At 38.2% G+C, this 20,473-nt stretch overlaps 1 protein-coding gene across 1 annotated transcript in view; it reads right to left on the bottom strand.

Moving 5' to 3' along the window:
- Positions 1-20,473, bottom strand: part of LOC121943001 (unconventional myosin-XVIIIa-like) — a 205,336-nt gene that overhangs the window by 66,488 nt on the left and 118,375 nt on the right. The window contains 3 exon segments of the mRNA XM_042486347.1: positions 5,847-5,966; positions 8,712-8,801; positions 13,099-13,242. Of these exon segments, the coding sequence (XP_042342281.1) occupies positions 5,847-5,966; positions 8,712-8,801; positions 13,099-13,242 (354 nt within the window).

Raw genomic sequence — 20,473 nt, 5'->3', positions numbered from 1 at the left:
AGCGTTCCTGTAGCTTAAGGCAATTTCGATATAGGACTTTTTTTAATGCCACTTGAAATTAAGTTCAAGACCAATTTTCTAATAACCAAAATTGGAGGACAATTTTTTTTTGTCAAATCTTAAATCTAGTGAAATGTTTAGATTATCACGTCAAATGTTGGGAAAAAAACAGCTTAGAGTTAAACACATGGAAGACAATAAACGTATTACACTGTCATAAAAGTAAGTTTACTTTGCATGTGAGATTTCACTGCTTGGATTCCCATCATGATGAGTTCAAGAGAAGGAATTATTTAATCATTTAACAAAAAGATTTTACAATGCAACGTCAGAAAAAAACTATTCATACAATCCTACTTCCCATGTCTAAGCATTTTAAAGACTTTTGAAAAATTAATTTAAGTCAATCTAATGCCATTTAAGGCCTTATTTTTAGATTAATGAATTGAATGCCTTTTAAGCCTTTTTAAGGATCCTCCGGAACCCTGTTACTTTGTAGACTAATCCAAATATGGCACCGTTCCATTCCAGTGCAAACACTACCAACACGCAATGAAGCTGACTCTCTGTGTGAATACCCACATTGCCCCCTTGTGCCTCTCCCTCACTCACAGGAGGAAAATAAATCCATCCCACGTTTCTCTAAGCCTGACCATTCGGAGGCAGCCCACCTATCTATTTAAATCTATCCCAACAACCCCCCAATAAAAATAGAGAAAGAAATCATGTCAAAAATGGCGAATAGTGAACTAAATGGATGGAGCGAGCTGGGGGAGGGCAGCGCTGGAGAAATGGCCTGACAATGTGATTTCACAATTACAGTCCATGCTCTGTGTGTGTGTGTGTGTGTGTGTGTGTGTGTGTGTGTGTGTGTGTGTGTGTGAGGCAGGCAGAGGGGGCAGGAGCAGGGAAAGCTGGTGGATAACAGAAAAACAGGGAGCGGCTTATAGACTGTTTGTGTCTGAGTGAGAATGACTGCGTGGTGAGGAACACTGCTGCAGCTGTCAGTGCAGTGCTGGCTGACCTGGTGTTTTGGCTTAATATGTTTTGATATTTATCTTAATTCTGCCGACAGTCTATTTGAAGAGTTAGCGGTTGCTGTGATCATTCCTCTTTCTCCAATAATAGCGGTGAAGTGATCCCGTCAGAGTGCCTGCGACTGCAACTGTAAAATATAGGAGGCAAAATCTACACTCCTCTGCAAAAATATAAGTTCAGCTAAAGCTAATACCAGACTATGGCAGTAAGAAAAGATCATGTGGCTTTTTTTTTTCCATCTCAGTTGCATGCAATATTTTTGCAGATTTCTTGTCTCAGACATATTCCTCCTGTGTGGCTCAGCAATGAAAGACTGTCTGGAGTGGAGAAGAAAAAGACTGAAATTACACACGCTGATCTTCACTGAAGTCTTTTTGCACAGCACATAGACACTCACTGACAATGAAGCTGTGGCTAAAATCATTTACAACGTACATGTAACATATGCAAGTATCACTAGGCCGGGTTTTTTGATTAGAGATTTGCAAGAAACTTTTGCAAAAATTTTCGAAATGTCGCTAAAACACAATTGCAAGATGACTGAGTGATGTTCTGAGACTTCTCTTCTTGCTTTAAAATTCCAGGAAGAATGGCAATGGATGTTCAAAACATTAGCAGCTTTATTTCTATTGCAGCCACCACACCTAGCCGTCATTATTTCCAATCGAAGGGGAGGTAAGGGTGTTATGGAGTAATAATGGAAAGGCAAGCCCACGTATGAGGGATTTGTGGGAGGTGATAGTCCACTATTTCACAGAGATGTGGATCTCCCTCATGTCTCCTTGGAGGTCTTGATAAATACTGGCATTTCATTGTTGCTTCAAATCTTATATCGCCATAAGTTTGTTGTCTCGTATAAGACTTAAGAAGATCTTGGTCTCTTCCTCTGTCCACACATACCATGCCCTGTTTTTCAGAATGTAGTGTTATGTGACCTATAAAAAGCGAAAGAAAAAAAAGTGTTTCCATTGCAGTTTTGCAAAATGTGACTTTCTGGAATCGCCTGAAATACCACCTCAGGCGAACGCAGAAACTTTTTTAATGAAAATTGATGTGTTTCCATTGGGTGTATTTTAAATTTCAATTTGCGCAATTTGAGGGTTAATAGAATCTCGCCGTCAGTGAGATACCGTGTTGTATTAATAGAGTTAATACAACACCTGCACAGCCCATCTATTATGAGCTATCCAAGTGGGCTGAGATTTAAAGAAAGTCACTCAGTCTCTTGCAAGAACCACTTGTACAGACAGGTGTGCTCTTAAAGGAATATTTTGCCATTTTTTAACCAGCTTTGTATCATAACAATGTGTAAGTATCCATCTGACCTGTGTCACTTATCTGGCCAGTTTTGCTGGCTCTCGGGCTGTTGCTCGAAATACGGGCTGTACTGTCACATTTTCATTTTGCCCGCCACCCTGGACACAAAGTATAGAGCTGATCAAGAGACACAACCGCCCCTCTCTCAGTCTCTCAAATTCAGACCAAAATCTGATCAAACAAAAACTAGGCAGTGCAGTAAATAGAAACCAAGATTATAATACTGCACACTGCCTATTTCTTTCCCAATATCTTTTCTATATTTTTTGTGCTCTGTTTGGCTGTAAAAGTGAGAGTTTGTGAAAAGCAAATGGGCATCATACTGCTTCCTGCAAAGTGAAAATGCAGGCTGAAAAAGCTGCGATAAGCGGCAACACTGAGAAGTAAGGATCAAATATAAACGAAGATTCTGTTACTGAATCAACTCTTTCTCACCTCAAAAGTTTTTCAGAAACATATTTTAGCTTGAAACTGTAATTAGAGATTGTTTGTTACCACCGGCCACCATTGTGTCAAAAGAGAGTGTTCACATTACATCATCCACCAGCTTGACATTTATTGGTCTGGCAAAGCGCAATGCATTCTGGTCACTATAAAGAAAAAGCCAGTGCCACAGTCCTTATTCTCTGTTTTCTCTGTTCATGTAGCACCCATTTCAAAAGTATTTGTCTTTCTTTAAGCTTCTTCAAGGGGCACATACAAGTAATTAAGAAAAGTTTGGGGCATTAATGTTTTCACAATTTTCATTCTGCATTTCTCCACAAGACAAAAAACCCCAAAACACATGCTTGACTAAAAAATTGCAATGTTTTTATCAGAATGAATTTGGAGTTTAAATATGATATTGAAATGGACCTAAGCTGAAAGCAATACTATTATTCTCTTCACCATATCATAGATGAGATTTTTTTTCTAACTGTCTCTGGTTGTCCAATAGCAGTACTGACAGTACTTCATTTGTTATGTATGCAGGACTTGAAGCTCAGCGGTCTGAAAGTCTTCTTTTTACTCTTAGGCAACATTTTCTGTGAATGAAAACTTGTTCACAAACAGAACAGAGCAGATAGCCTTACAAAGCAATTTCGGGGTGTTGTTGATGCAAATGATCAAATCTCACAAATGCACCACTGCTCATGAACAGATGGCTTCACAGGCAGAAACGAGCAGTTCATAACAAGTTTGTGTCGCTGAGATACTTTTTTGTTTCTACAGAAAAAAGTAAAGTGTACAAAAAAAGGTTCTTGCATGAGGTCCAATTTGAGCACTGTGCCTCAAATTACAATATCATAATAATGTTATTAACACATTTCTGAGCTCTGACATTGATATGAATGAATATCAACATAATTTCGAAAGGATCAAGGTATTTATGAGATGTAAATATGGGACAAAATGTCCAAAACATCCAAAAGGTGTATTTGGTCCTTCAATGAAAAGACTCAGCGAAGAAGAAAACGTTCTGTGCTTGAACTCCCCAATACTGAACAAATTAAAGGCCACATCCCTACAAACTGGGATTTTGTTGCTTTTTAGGTGAAAAACTCATTTAGACAGAGAGGTTTTACAGCTCAGCAGGCTGTGCTTTCCTGCTGTCTCACAACAGCGCACGCACACACACACACACACACACATGCACACACACACACACACACACACACACACACACACACACACACACACACACACACACACACACACACATCTGGAGTGAAGCATTTGATCTGGTACATGGGAATACATTAGTTAACGTAAGCTCCTGTGTGCATTTGTGTGTGTGTGTGTGTGTGTGGGTGTGTGTGTGTGTAGACAATCAAATGTTTATCAGTGAGGACAAACAGCTTTGAATTAACAAGTGACAATAAAAAGTTGTTGCCTGTGTGATACAGAATGTAGTAGAAAGTATTTTGGAGCTAACTATCAGTGTTTGAGAAAAATCCAGAGCATTCTGGAAAACTGTTATTGTGTGTAAATGTGTATTAATTGGACACATTTGGTTTTTGCCTAAGCTTCCCTTTAATGGTAAAGGTATTTTTTTGTATAATGTATTACTTAGTATTATTTAAGTGTTGCCTTCTCATGTGTTGAGTGATATAAATACACACGGTGTGCACTTTGTAACCTAATACTGATGAAAACTTTTATTCTTTAAAAATCCATAAACATATTTATTTAATATCTGGCAAGACACCTATATTGACGATTAACATATGAGAAAATCATTAAAAATAATCCAGCGCATCTTCAATCGTTTACATTTCTTACAATTCCATTTTTCCCCCCTCCCTAAAAAGCATTTGATTGACTTTTTGTATGATTCTGGACACTTATGGGTACTCTCTGTCTACCTCCCCACACTCATATTTTGAGTGTGATTTATTTGCCCAATAAGACAAACGATAAATGAAGTAAAATATGAATTTGAGTGATTGCAGGGTTCCTACAGCTTAAGGCAGGTCAGACTTAGGACCTTTTTTGACTTTTTGATGTCACCAAGAATGAACTTCAAGAACAAGTATGCAAACAACAAAATTAGGGAAAAAAACAAAACAACATAAACTGGTATTGATAACTTAAGGTGATAACTTTTTTTGTCTTTTTTGCTGGTTATCATGGTTTTGTGAGACTAAATTGGAGCAGGATTTTTAAAGATTAAAAGTAAAAATGTATTTCAGGCCTACTCCCATCAGTTTTTACCTTAGGTTTTATCATTTCAGCTGGGTCACGGTGCTGCATGTCTAAGACCTGCTGCAACTGAACGAGCTGTGTGTTTGGAGCTCCTGGGTCTTCAATAATTACTGCCTGAATGTCTCGACAAAACAGCCATGTTTAAATATGAGACAACCTGTTAAGAAGTTTAATTTTATATTACATCTTACAACATTAATACTTTAATATATTAAATATTCCCACACGGGCAAAGGCAGGGCTAGCTAACACTACTGCCTCTCAATTCAAGCTGATATGCTAATGTTAAATTTATATATGAATGAGCCGACATTAAACTGCATTTTACAATCTGCCTTAACATCAAACTTCATAGTGAAGTCGGAGAATGAGGTTGTGCTGTAGAAAACTATATAACCTTCCTGCTAAAGGCCTAATTGGGCTATAAACTGTTATCCATCTCTATTTGCCATCACAATAAGGTTGTTCCATTTCCATTTGCTTTAATAGAACTCTGCTCGCAAAAAAACCCAAAGTGAGGGACTGGATCAGAGCTGTAATGGATACAGTGAGGCATTAGTGCCCTGCTGTGTGACAGTTTTAATAAAAGCTTAACTTAAGAGTTAGACTGAAGCTGTTTAATGGTGCGGTATGTGAGCACAAAACCGCTCTCTTACTGCATGATTGTGTCACTTTACAACACTTCTCCTGTTGTCTTCTGTGTGTGTGTGTGTGTGTGTGTGTGTGTGTGTGTGTGTGTGTGTGTGTGTGTGTGTGTGTGTGTGTGCGTGCGTGTGTGTGTTTTGTGAGTGTGTCTGTGTGTCTACCTGTAGGTCCTTTATGTCCTTCTCCAGGCGCAGTCTCTCTGAAGTTTCCGTCTCTAGCAGCTGGGAGGCTGACTCCCCGGTGTTCCGTTCATCAGCCAGCTCTGACGACAACTCTGTGATCTGATGCGGCACATAAACAAACATACACACAGTCATACAAACACATATACACAGTAATTGTCAAGAATGTTTATGCTGTATTCATGTACATGAGCTGATACATATAATCATCAAATTCCCTGACACACTACAGAAAAAACACAAGATACATTATTCTGCATGGTTGCGACGACTGAGCCTCTTTGTTTGTTTTTCCTTTTTTCTTTCTTTTTCTTTTTTTTTGTTGCTTTTACATTTATTTGCTTTATTTTTTAATTATTTCCATCTAATTATTCATTTCCTTATTTTCTCATCGTGTGTCGTGTGTTGGTACTTTTGGTGTGTGCTGCTACCCATAAGTCTTAGCATGACTGTTGCCATTAGTGTCATTGCCTTTATCTCTGTTATGGTCTCTCTTTTAGGGGGCGGGAAGATAATGGGAAAAAACTGGAAGAATTCTTGGTTGCTTTGTGATTTATATGCCTTACATTCTTTCTCCAATAAGAGATTAAAAAAAATATTAAAAAAAAAAATAACTATTAAATAATATTAAATATATAATAACTATATATATATATATATATATAATATATATATATATATATATATATATATATATATATATATATATATATATATATATATGCAAGAGATTAATAGTTCTAGAATTTTGTTGTTGTTTTTTTTTAAAGTTATGGAAAAATGTCCCGACAGCTATATTTTTTATTTTTTCAGAATCATAATTTTTAAGCAGTGTTGTTGGTGGTGGTGGGGGGGCGGGGGGTTGGGGGTTACTTTGCTTTTTTATTTATTTCTAATTTTCAGTTAATTTTCTCGTACTTTTTACTAATTTCTTGCTAATTTCTGAGTCATTTCTCCTTAAGTTGCTTTTTTCCATGTTGTTGTGAAAAAAAGGCCCATCTGCCCAGATTTCAAAGGGTGAACAGAAGTTGATGGTTCTCTTTCCTTTTCTGTTTGGTCCTCCCTTTAAAATTTGGGTGTCAGTATAGATTAGGCTCTGGACAGTTCAAGTGTTTGATCGAGTATGTTTTTTCCCAGCTGAGAAACATTATGAATCTCAGGCTCACTGTGTTCCATGCAGTCATGGAAATTGTCATTTACCTTTTCTCATCCTGTCTCAACTATAATAACTGTCTTCTCATCTGCGTCAACAGAAAATTCCTGAATGGCTTGCAAGCAGCCTAAATGCGTCTGGGAAACTTTTGACCAGATCTCAATAAAGTCTCATGTGCCATTTACTTTTATTTCTCTTCACTGGCTCCCTATCAAATTCAAAGTCCAATTCAAGGTTCTTGTGATCACTTACAGAGCTCTTCAGGATCAGACACCTGCCTACTGAGGAGAACTACAGCAGCCCCGTGCTCCAGCAGCTGAGCTCCTCTGATCACGGTTTGTTGGTTGTTTCTCTCTCCAGGATCAAGACAAAAGGAGACTTTGCTTTTGAGGTTGGAAACTTTAGAACTCTCTCCCATTGGAATTCAGATGTGCTGACACCTTCAAAAAGCAGCTGTTTAGTACTTTCTATGTACATTTTTTTGCAGCCACTGCACTAGATGTCATTATTTCCGAGCCATAATGGAAAGGCAAGTCCCTTATATGTGGGAAACTTTTTTGCGATTCTTTTTTTCTTTAACTAAGTTAAAAAAAAAACAACAAATAAAACTACTTTGCATAAAAACAGTTATTTACTTTAAAAGCTGTTCATACCTGAAGACTGTAGGTACAAAACTAAAAACTGATGTCACTTCAGAGGAGAGGCTGTGTCACTTCTCTAAAAAAGACGCTTCTTTCTCAGGTCTTATGTGGGAATAAATTAGGAAGCAGAGACTAGTATGCAAAGATAAGACGTAAGTGAAGGAAACGAGGAAACAGACATATGAGAAGCATCCCAGGACTAAAAAAAAATGCTGCTTCACTCCTCTCTCAGGTTGAAAGTTTGCTGCACCTCTCACTACATTTCACAGACATGTCTGTAACCACATCCAACAATAGGCAGGAATCCATTAACCTCCAAATTGCGCAAATTGAAATTGTAAATATAAAATATGCCTAAAAAAAAGAATCGCAAAAAAGTTTCCCACATATAAGGGACTTGCCTTTCCATTATGGCTCGGAAATAATGACATCTAGTGCAGTGGCTGCAATAGAAATAGCCGCTAAGCTAGCTAGCCGCTAATGTTTTGAACATCCATCACCATGCTTCTTGGAATGTTATCGCCAGAGAAGTCGCAGAACATCACTCAGTGGAAACACAGTCATCTTGCAACTGTGTTTTACTGACAGTTAAGTTTTGCCCAAATCTGTTATGGATATCCACCTTGTGATATCACGAGGCTATCCCTGCCTTAAGTCCACTTCTTTATCACTGCATTTGTGTGAGTGGCTGAACCACTTAAGGTCAGCAATAACAAGAATTTCAGAAAATGATAAACTGCTTTTTGAACTATATTTTACATAATTGTTTAAAATGTATTATGTATTTTTTTTGTAATTTGTATGCTACTCCTTTTGGTTTTCTTTTTATATTCTGAATTATTACACTAACAATAAAAAAAAAACGCTGCATGCTTGTGCAACATGCTTTGATAATGTATTCAACTCCAGTCAAGCCAGTGAAACAAAGCTGAATTTTGTCATCTCATGTGTCGAACATTTTAACCTTTTTTTCCACAATTCTAAAATAGATTCTCAGACATGTCCTGAACCCCCTCCTGTACATGTGTCTGTCGGTGTCTGTGTGTTTACCCTGCTCTCCAGGCGGTCACTGTTGAGCCTCAGCTCGTTCCTCTCTTTCTCCACCTTGTCCAGCTTCTGCTTCAGCTGCTGGATCTCCTCCTGACAGGGAAAAGACGGAGGATGGTAATGACAGACAGACAGACATGTTTGCAGGGACACAGCAGATATATACAGCAGACCTAATTATACTCATAACTATGTCCATATTTTGTGCAACTGGAGTATGTACGGGTGTTTTTCTTGTACATTACCTAAGATATTTAGAGATATAGGCATTAAAAGTCAAAATTCCAGAATATCCATGAAAACATAATTTGGGGGGAAAATATTGAAGTTTTGAAGGATACTCCGATGCGAATCTGTCCAAATAGCAATAGTAGTAATTAAATCTTTATTTCGAAAAATGCCAAATAAAAAAGGAGAACGATATAAATTAAAGTTGCAGGCAGCGATGAATCGGCCCTCGCACCTCCGCGCACCAACTGATGCGACCGCGTCTCTCTGACAAAGGGCAACACTGCACGCAGCAGTAAATTAGTGCTTCCTCCATGTAGTGGTGGAGGTGTTTGTGACTCTCTGACACTCTCTCTCTGTCTCTGCGTGTGTGTGAGAAAGAGGCACAGCTGCAACTGTGACAGGTGTGACAAAGGGAAGCAGTCAGCCTGTGTGATTGTGCCTTGGCTGTATGTGCTCTGTTCTGCTGCTCTGTAGTGCATGTGATTAACAGTGCTGAGAGTAGTGTCAACAATGGAGTAAGAGCGCAATCTGCTGAACAAACCATAGAATGCAACCATTTCAAAACCACCCCAGAATAATTTCCTGCTTTATATGGTCTGTGAACAGAGTTTTCCTATCAGCTCATTTGGGAAAAAAATGTGCAGAGGCTGATTTGCTCCATTATGTCTGTAAAAGGCTCATATCAGCTGGTAATATAGGTTTACTGAAAAATCAGTCAGGCTCTCGCAGACATGGCAAGAGATTTTTAAAGAGAATTTTAAATAAAATTACAAATGGTGGACTTTCTGTTAGGTATAGGGCATGGCTCCAAGAGGCTTTTTTGTAGGTCTTGGGCTTTTATATGTTTCTCAAGTTTAGTAGCTCTAGGTTAAGCGGTTCATGGGGGCTGTTTCATTGATAATTAGAAGGTGGCGCTACAGAGCACATTTTGGCATATCACAGCAAAAAGAATCATATCAAAAAACACATGATAGGACTATTGATGGTTATGCCACATTTCATGAGTTTTTAAGCATCTTTAGCCCCTCGAACACAACTTCCTGCTTTATGGCGAAGAACACCACAGAACAGCAACAGCGTTTGACGAAATCAAAAATGGCTTTCAATTTAACATCACCAACTTTAGGACATACTGCTGTCCAGATTTGAAGTCGATCAGATGAAATCTGTAGGACAAGTGTTTAACGAAACAGACACTAAAATTACAAAAAATATGAAAATTCAAATTTAAATGGTGCACTTCCTGCTGGGTTTAGGGCATGGCCCCAAAAGGCTTTTTTGTAGGTCTTGTGCTTTTGAACAAGTTTCTCAAGTTTCGTAGCTCTGGGTTAAACGGTCTGTGGGGGCTGCTTTGTTGAAATTTTCTAGGTGGCACTCAAGAGCCATTTTTGCACATCAATGCAAAAAAATCATATCAGATATCACAATTTACAATTTCTGATGGATCAAGACATTTTGGTGTGTTTTGATGCATGCCTTGCCCCTCAAAAAGTTCTTTCTGTTTTATGGCAAATAGTTTGTTAACATGGCAACAGTGTGTGATGAAAACTCAAAAGTTTTTTTTTGTGTATCATGAAAGTCTTTACAGTATTATGACTGAGTATGGGGTCACTGGGGTTAACCTGCTCTCAGGGAAGAATCAAAGTGTAAAAGAAGTAACTTCCTGTTACCACTACAAGGCGCTATGACTGTGATTCAAAATTGCACTGCAGGTGTCTTCAGGCTTGGATTCTTATCAAATGTGAGAAATTTTGTTAAGATCTGACCAACTGGGGTCAAGTTAGGACAGTTTTTGATGTCATGTCGCAACACTGAAATTTGCCATGGCATCACGAGAACGACATTCAACACAAAACAACAATATTCATTTTCCATCATCACCAACATCTTAATGATTTTTTGAGACAATTTTGAGATTGAGAATCGAGTCAACCTGCTAGGAGCTGGACCTCTTAGTGTAAAACTTTGTCTTTCCTGTGTCAATAGGTGGAGCTCTCACTGTCACTGAAAATTATCAGATAGATGTGTTCAGGACGGGATTATCATCAAACGTGAAGTTTGGGGCAGATTGGATCATGTAAAATAGATTTAAAAATTACTTCCTGTTTGGTGGCGAAACATGTAACTTCTTGGCCTGATAACTTCCACACTGTTGATTTTAGATAAAAACTGCTTGAATCTAGGGTCGCCCGCATCTGAAGGTGGGATTTACAAATTCTGAAGTCAATCTGTTGAAATCTGTAGGACTATTGTTTCAAATTCCAACCCAATGAAATCGCAAAAAATGACATTTCAATTCAAAATGGCTGACTTCCTGTTGGGTTTAGAGTATGGCTCCAAGAGGCTTGTTTGTCCGTCATGACCAAGCCCCCAGGAAGTGCGCCACCCTCTGAAGCAAAATTTACATAGTGGCCAAAAGTGGAACTACAGCGTCACGTGATGCACACTGGCCCAGAAAGACTTTTCCCCATTTGTTAACATTGGGAAAGAGCCCTCCTTAAATCACTGGATAATTTTTTTTGAGACATGTTGACTTTTCAGAACGCATTTTTTTATAGCCATTATTAAAAACATTAAGTCCTAAAGACGTAAAATGCGTTATTTACCGAATCAAGATTAGGAATTTGGTGTTTCTCCAGACATAAAATGAATGCGCATTGGACCCGTGGGACTGTGAGAGCACGCATGTAACTCTAAGAGTTTCTGACACAGCACAGGCTTCGTACCGGCCGTAGTAATGGATATTTTTGTTGTAATTCATTACTTAAATTTTATAGCACATCCATATGCTGTTGGCTGTAAAGCCTGTAATATGGCGTCTTACCGTGTCTGTATCAGAGACCGTATATACAGTCTACGGTCTGTATTCAAACTACCGGTTATCAGTGAGCAGCGCAGAGCACAGTGAGTGACAGTTACTAAAAGGTACTGAATGTAGTATTTTTAAAAGTTGAGCTGTGTAATAAAACACGGGGCAATATTACAAGGCACCTCCTTTTATTACCTTTTTATGGGCACAACATGTTCCGATTCTGTTAATTTGATTTTGAGATTACGATATGATTCCTTGATGAGTTGTATGTATATGTGTGTATGTGTGTGTGTGTGTATGTGTGTGTGTAAAGAGAGATAGATATACTATTATCTGATAATCACGTAAATATTAAAACCGATAGCACCGCTGTCATTATACCGCCGATTAGCTGCTGTTGCTAATAAGCTAAGCTACTACGAGAGAAATGCTCGTGCACCGGCACTGTTTGCTTCGAGCACTCGGGTCATCTGTGTGAGCGAGCCAGTGAGTCGGAGTCAATGCTCGGGTACACTCGGCTGTGTTTGGCTGTCGTTAATCACTTATACGAATGCTCTGTGGGCCAGTAGATCCGGGTATTTTACACTTTTCTAAACCCGGAAAAAGAGTTTTCTCTGCTTCATGCACCACTGAGCAGCTCTCATAGGAATGAATGAGGCCCTCCCACACGGCTGTATCCAGACTTCCTTATAATACATCCATGGTCAAGATATGTTCTATGTACATCCAAATTTTCTAGAATCAAGACAAAGCAAGAACAGATCATTCTATCATCATAAACAATTACACACACACACACACACACACACATCACAGAACAAAGAAACAAATCAACACGGAAAAAAATGTCACACTATCAAAAGCAGCCTTCCTGTCTCATATCATATTTTACTCAACGTTTCCCTCTCTGTTCTACCAGCTCAAATCCCTTCATTATATTGTTTTTGAAGACATGTTTAAATTAGTTTAAATGTTGTACATGTTTTATGTTCCACACTACAGCTGTTCCATAAATTAACCCCCTTAACTATAATATACTGACATTTTGCGTTAGTCCTCACCAACTGTTTCTTGAAAACACAAATTCCTCTGAAATCATGTCAACTTTCTTTCATCTGAAACAACTTTTTAAGCCGTTTTGAAATTAACCACATCTTTGAATTTAAGTGTTTTTATTTTGATTGGTGAAGAGTGGTTATATCAGCCTTTCAAACATTCTACCAGATATACATATGTCTGTTATTACCTGTATACTAGTTCAGTATACAGTAAGAGTTCAAAGGCCAACATTATAATACCATTAACAAAGAATCACCAGTGTGTGTGTGTGTGTGTATCTATACTCACGTCTTTGCCACGGATCTGCTCCTCAGTGAGCTGCACCTCTATCAGCGGTCTGACGGTGGTGAAGAGCTTCCACCATGGCCAGCCCTTCACACCACGATTCTTCTTTATGTTCTTCTGGATGCAGCGGATGGCCAGATCCTGGATCTGTCACACACACACAGAGACAACAATATAAGAAGAAGGAAGAAATCCGGACTGACTTGAAGCACGAACAGCTGTAAAGATTATTTGCCATTAGGAAATGCAGTATGTTACTTTGAAGTAACACACTGCATTTCCTACTGTAACCAAAAGGGCACTGCAGGTTCTCTACATGGGCTGATGTGTCTATACACAAAAACGTGGACGCAGCGTCCTCTCAGTGTGATATCACACTTAGAAGTTTGAAGGTTGAAACTTGCGATAATTCTTGCAGTCATTGAGCCACAAAATCCTTATTTGGTCTATGAGAGAAATATATGCAATTCTGATAAAGCAGGGTTTGCTCGGCAGTGTGGCAGGTTGCCACATTGTGACGAAGTTTTTCTGAGAGAAAGTGTCTGGCTCTCTTGAGCTTGATGCAGGACTTCCCAAATCAATACCTCAAATTCAGGAGATCAGTCCTTCCCTGCAGAGAAAATAATTAACAAAAATGAACAAAAACAGTAGTTTTAATTTGCAAATCACGGGTGCTGCTGCCTCTACTAGTAATGTGACTATTCTATGTAGTGTACACTTAAATATATACTGGATTTTCTTCTGATGTGCCTTAAACACTTTGGCTGCAGCCCTGTCCACAGCAGTAAATTGTTTAGCTTCCATGCTGTCAGACTTTGTCTATCACAGACACTTTCAATGCAAGAGTTACCAGAAGTAGTTTAAAATCTTACAAAGGGACTTATTGCTTGTAGCTAACTCTGCAAGCTCTCTCACTGGTCACATATGTGAACGCAGCTCCCACAGTAGGAGCTACAGTTTACAACAAGGCTAAAAACATGATACCAGTGACATTTTTCAAAACACATCAGGGCTTCAGGACACTTGGATTACTTAGGACAAGCAGTATGGAGACATTTTGTAGTTTTATTTTGTATTTTTTTAACATTTAAATCCTGGTCACCATTTGAGATGAGTGCAAACACCTCTTTTCCCGTGAACCTCCAGGGGGGTATTCCAGAAAGGAGGTTCAACAAACTCTCAGTCTAACCCTGAACTCTGAGTTGATTTACTCCGAGATGGGAAACTCAGAGTTTCCGGTTCTAGAACAGCTGATCTGAAATAGTTCAATCAACTCTGAGTATGTTCACCCTGAGTTCAGTGCGTGCACAACCTCAATAAGAAGCCATCATCAATGGAGCCCCAATACCTCGATTCACCATGGCAACCACTGAGAAACAGAAACCAAGCTACTTTACCCCATTGGAACTAGAGGTCCTCATGCTGCCTACAGCAAATATGAACACATATTTAGGAAGAAAACCATTGCAGCAGCTAAGGAGAGAAAAGCTGCATGGGAGAAAATTGCTGCATGTCATTTGTGTCAATGCATAAATTTGAATGCACCACACTTTATTAAAATCGTAGTATACATCTGAAAAAGTGATGGATTGAATAAATTTGATTTTCATTGAGGTTCATAAAGGTAAGACATATTTCACTCAGCCATGATTGTAGGCCGACCTCACTTTGATTTTATTCATATTTGACGTCCTGCTGAGTAAATTAACAATTGATAGGCTATTGATATGAAGCACACACCGTGAACACATTATTAACTTTCTTTATGGGACTGAGAATTACTATGATGATTGTGTATTAGATTGTGGTGCATATGTGGGGATGGTATTTTTATTTATCTAACTGATATTTGATCATTGATTTTGTTTATTTCTTTTATGTTATGTTGGTATGTTAGCCTGTTGGATGTTTTTTAAATTAAATTCATTATTGGAGTTTTGTTTTATTTTATGATTTTGGATATATTCAAGTTATATTTCCTTCAAAATTTTATTTGTTTTTTCCTATTGGAATCATTGATTGGTGCACTAAAATGTGGTGATGTATATATGAAAATTCAATGAAATACTAACTATAAAAACATAGCACAATGCACAAAATTTGTTCTGATGTGAGCGCATGTCTGCAGTGTGTGAGATTTGATATTTATGGCCGCATAATGTTATTAAGATAAATCTTTGATTGTAATAAAAAACTGTGCCGTTCTAACAGATATTCATCAGAAAATGAGAGCACATCCAATCAAGATCTGAAAAACCTCTCTCGACGATGCGTAATAATTCTGCTTCTTATCCGTGTCTGACAGTTTGCTTCAGGTGGGAGGAGACAGGTAGAAACTCTGTGTTTCTTCTAGAAAACCTGCCAGCGAGCAGGTTATGTTCATAGAGTCAGTTACCATGGTGATTGACTCAGAGTTTGACTTAACTCTCTTTCTGGAATGGATAACACAGAGTTTCCCTCCGCTCAGTGTAAACATACTCAGCTTCCACATAACCTGCTTTCTGAAATACCCCCCAGGAGTGTTTTGTGGACTATAAAACTTAACCTAACTTTTCATCAGCATCACACATGACTAAAAATCATCAGGAGTTTCCTTTACGTTGGAATAAAGTTAGGTTTGGCCGATGTATATATTTTTTAACCAACACCAGTCCTAATAATAAATATCAAATATTCATTAATTTTCAAAATTTTAACCTTTTAAAAGCCAGGTTTTTGTCATGAATTTATTTTTTTTTATGATGATCACAGTCTGGGATAAGTCAATGATTTACAGCAACATTTATTGTGACACCTAGTGGAAATAGCATGTACTTTTTCCATATGCCAAATATGGTAAAAATTACACCATCAGGTGGAAAATATCATCATCAGCATGAAGGTGAGTACATAATGAATAAATCTTCATTGTTAGGTAAACAGTTCCTTTAAAGAGAGTCATCACTCACCAGCCACTCTATGATCACACATGACTAAAAATCATCAGGAGTTTCCTTTACGTTGGAATAAAGTTAGGTTTGGCCGATGTTTATCAGACAGACTGCTAACGTTTCATTAGTGTTACACTGGCAGCTGGTTGAAGAGGCATTAAGAGAATCTTTCTCTAACTGCAGGTAATCTGAAGAGCAATTCATAACACACAATTGGGACAAATTGCACTCTTCAGCAAAGACTGACATGATTGGGAGGTCCTGATTACACAAATGTTACCCACCAAAAACTAAAACAAATCAGTGTCTCTTTCAAACATGAAGCCCAGGAATTTTTATTTCAGAAATCTTCTTGGAACTGGAAATCTCAGCCTCCATTTCCAGGTTTGAAGAATAACCCAGTTTGAGACAGAGCTAAACTTCTGACCATGAAGACCAGGGACGGGTTTAAAGAGGACCGAGGGCAGGGAGAGGATCTGTGTGGCAGCAGAGCGGCAGGATGAAAGAGAAAATCAGCAGCCTTGAAGAGCAGCTTGAGAAACACTGATCTGGGCCATTTCACTCTAATCTTCCTCTCAACACTCTGACAAACTTCATGTCCGATTCCCACACTCCTCCTGACCGGGACCAGAAAACACTCTCTCTTCCCTCGAGGTTCCCCTCGGCAATTTAAGGAAGACTTTTCTCATTTAATGTTGATTTAATGTAATTCAAGACATGAGGTTGCTGCAGTAGATTGTTAAACTAATTTCAATTTATGACAATAAATCTATTTTTAAGCTGGAGCTGAGAAGAAGCAAATCAGAGAAGTCTGACATATTGGCAAAGGTTATAAACTAATATCCTATATTTAAAGAAAACTAAATGAATTTGCTGATTTCAAGAATGAAACTAGTAACTGAGCACGATTAACCCCTTAGGGCCCGATTTAACATTACAAACACATATCGTTCTGCGCACAAAATGTGCTTTTCAAAATCAAGCTGTAAAAATAGTATACATTTATATTTTTTTCTACTTTCATTGAGTTAAATTTTGACCAACATCAGTTCTAATCATAAATATAAAATATTCATTAATTTTCAAAATTTGAACCCTTTAAATGCCAGCTTTTTTGTCATCGCGCCATTATGTTTTTAGATCAAACAAACAAACAAACAAACAAACAAAAAGCAAAACAAAAAAAAAGAATTATTTCAAATATACTACATGCTAAGTTCATTTTTTTTTTAATTGTATTATTATTATCACAGCCGGGCATATGTCAATGATCTGCAGCAACATATTGCTATTTTTTGCGTAGTGTCAAATACTCACACTCTCCACTCTGCACACAAAACGTGCTCAATGCTACTTTCATTGAGTTTATTTTTTAACCAACACCAGTCCTAATAACAAATATCAAATATTCATTAATTTTCAAAATTTTAACCATTTAAAAGCCAGGTTTTTGAAATAATACAATGCGTGTTTTTATGCAATGATAGCTGTGGAATCAAAAATGTCAGTTTGAACGAGTTTCAATTGAGCATTTTTTGCACTTAAAAGTATGAATGTAACAATTTAGATTCCACAGTGTATTTTAAACTTACTGTAGGAGCTGAGCTGAAAATTCCAAGATTAAACAAAAATACACAATCTTGCCAAAATGTATGCCATATGCATGAACACAACCAAAAGAACAAATAGCAAGTAAAATCCATCAAACAGACCGTTTGACAACACTAAGAGTTAAAACAACACAGCAAATATTTGTCTTTTTTCTTGATTTTGGTGACCGTTTAAAGGCAATGTCCTCACAGAGGGACAGTCCTACATTTCCATTTAAATTATAGTTGGACTTAAAGCAGATCCCTGCACAAGTATCTTTTTAAATTACGCTATTCTCAAAAAGTGAATGTATTTTTAAATGTATTCTCATGCTTCACCTGAAACTATTAATTATTTTCCTTAATATTATAGAGTTGATATTTACTTACTATTGTAATCCCTCTGCTGCGACTTGTGTCTACTCTGTACAAACAGCAGCTACTGCGCGTAGTGCCGTCGTGGGGGAGGGATCCTTTCTCTGTCATCAGTGTGTTTACAGGAACAGAAGTAGGCAGGTTACTAATGTAATGGGAGAACATGTTTACATGTATCCTGGTTACTGTACATCTGAGAATACATGCAGTAGCTCAGTAATCTGATTCCTCCCCAACCTCTGACCCTCTATTTGAAGCTGGCTGGCTCACTTATTTTGTCTGTATTAGACATGGGATATTTTAAATATTAAGATACACATCAGTCTGTCAAATGATCTCTCCTTTCATCCAGCCACTGGCTGTTACTCTCTCTGTCTGAAGTGTTTGTCCTACACAAGCTGCCGTGTAAACAGCCCATTAGAAACCTGGTTACCTGCGTTCACAGACTGAGGCCATCAGCTCTGCCCAGGGGAAATCTACCTGTGAATTAGGGTTCTATGAGCCCTTACCCAGGTTGAGAGTTAATTTTTTCCTTATCTGAATAGAGGGTCTTGGCGAAGGGGGCTGATGATGTATTTTAATTTTTGTTTTTGCTTTTTAAAAATTTGCAGTGTTTTAACTCTGTGTTTTTAATGCTAAATTGAAAATGTGCACTAAAACAGGTTGCTGAAAGTAAGCAGCCGCACAGTTGTCAGAAATGTTGACAAGAGTGCGGGTCTTTTGATGTACACCATTCTCATGTTTTTTGGAAGTGTCTAAAAATAATTGTGTTTTGGGAAATGGTATGTAAGGAGCTAAAGCAAATACTAGGATATGAGGTATGTAAATTCTCTGAAGATAATATTATTGCCAGTGATGATAGATATTTGATCAAAATACTGCTAACAGCAAGGAAGAAGCAAGGAAGAAAGCTCTCACTAGGAAGTGGGGTAAGGAAATACCACCAATAAAGGACCAATGGGTAAAAGTCACAGGAGAAATCTTTTCAGTGGAAAAACTGACACATACCCAGACTACAAAATGCAGCTGATTATGACTCACTAGCCTGAGGTGAAACCCTTTAATTGTTTGCTAATCACTCATTTACACTTTCTACCTGAAGAATATGATAAAGATCAGTTTTGCTGGGGCATTCGGCGGTTCAGTGGATAAAGCAGGCGCCCTATATATGAAGGCAATGTCCTTGCTGCAGCAGCCGTGGGTTCAATTCCACCTTCCAGCCCTTTTCTGCATGTCATCTCCTCTCTTTCCCCCTTTCACGCTATCACTATGTCCTATCTAATAAGGCAGAATTCCAAAAAAATAATCTTAAAAAAAAAAGATCAGTTATGCTTTGGCAGGAAGAGACAGTAGCCTCTCTAAATGATAAAAAAACTGTAATAACGTGTCTTCCACTGGCCTCTACGTCTCCTTTACACCTGTATGCACCTAGGAGGTGGTTACATAGGCCCTGACTTTTACACACACACACGCACGCACGCACACACACACACACACACACACACACACACGCACACACACGCGCACACACACACATCAAACAGCAGTGCCTGCCTCAGCCCACCTGTTCCCAGTCGGAGGGGTGGGGAGCGGGTGGTGGGGGAGGGGTTTCTGTCTTTAGGCAACTATTTAATTAGGCTCAGTGTTGGTTGGCTGGCAGTGGAATCTCCTGTGCTCCTCTGCTCTCAAATGTTCTCCATGAATGTCAAAGAGATAGAGAGAGGAGAGACAGAGCAGGGCTTCAAAGCAGCCAGCGGATCTCTTCTATTTGTCTATTCCCCCATGGCGAGGCACAGTCTCTCTTTTTCCAGCTTCCCTTCCTTTCCTCCTTTCTTGCTCTCCCTCTCACTCATTTCCAGGAGTGCTTTGAACGCTGCTCCCCCAGATGGGGAGAGAGAACACAGAAGAAAATGGGAGATGTTCCCTAGAGCAAGAATATAGACCAGATGAAGGCACAAACTAATTGATTTTGTGGTTTGGCAAAACTTCATGAGTAAATTTAAATCTACCATTCTGACTTTATGGACATTATTAATAACAAAACAATGAGTTAACACAAAAAAAATAATGTTTAAGTTAGAGCTGGCTGATATGGGGAAAATTTGCCTAAATATTAGTTCTTGACCAAACACCACAATATCAATATTGTGGCGATATTGTAGAGTTCACTATTGGTGCGTTCACAAAATATTTATCCAATGAGATATGTGATAAATAATCATCAGTAATGCGTACATAAAGAATCAGTGGATTAAAAGGTAAATAACAGGAAACAACAGCACTTTACTGTTGTTAAGCCATAAACTAAAAGACTCTTATTTTCTTTTCATTATTTTGTTGTAACTTAAAATAATGTTATTTAAGTAGCAAAAAAGGCCTTTAAGAGGTGTAGTAACTCAGACTCCTGGTGATGCAGGTAGAGAGAGAGAGACGTTCTGGTGAAATCAGCTGTGTTGGAAACAAGTTGGAGAAAAGTTTGCATCA

The sequence above is a fragment of the Plectropomus leopardus genome, chromosome 5, assembly GCF_008729295.1.
Source record: "Plectropomus leopardus isolate mb chromosome 5, YSFRI_Pleo_2.0, whole genome shotgun sequence".
In the NCBI taxonomy this organism is placed as follows: domain Eukaryota; kingdom Metazoa; phylum Chordata; class Actinopteri; order Perciformes; family Serranidae; genus Plectropomus; species Plectropomus leopardus.
Note: the sequence above shows the minus strand (reverse complement) of the source record. Positions and strands in the feature narration are given on the sequence as shown.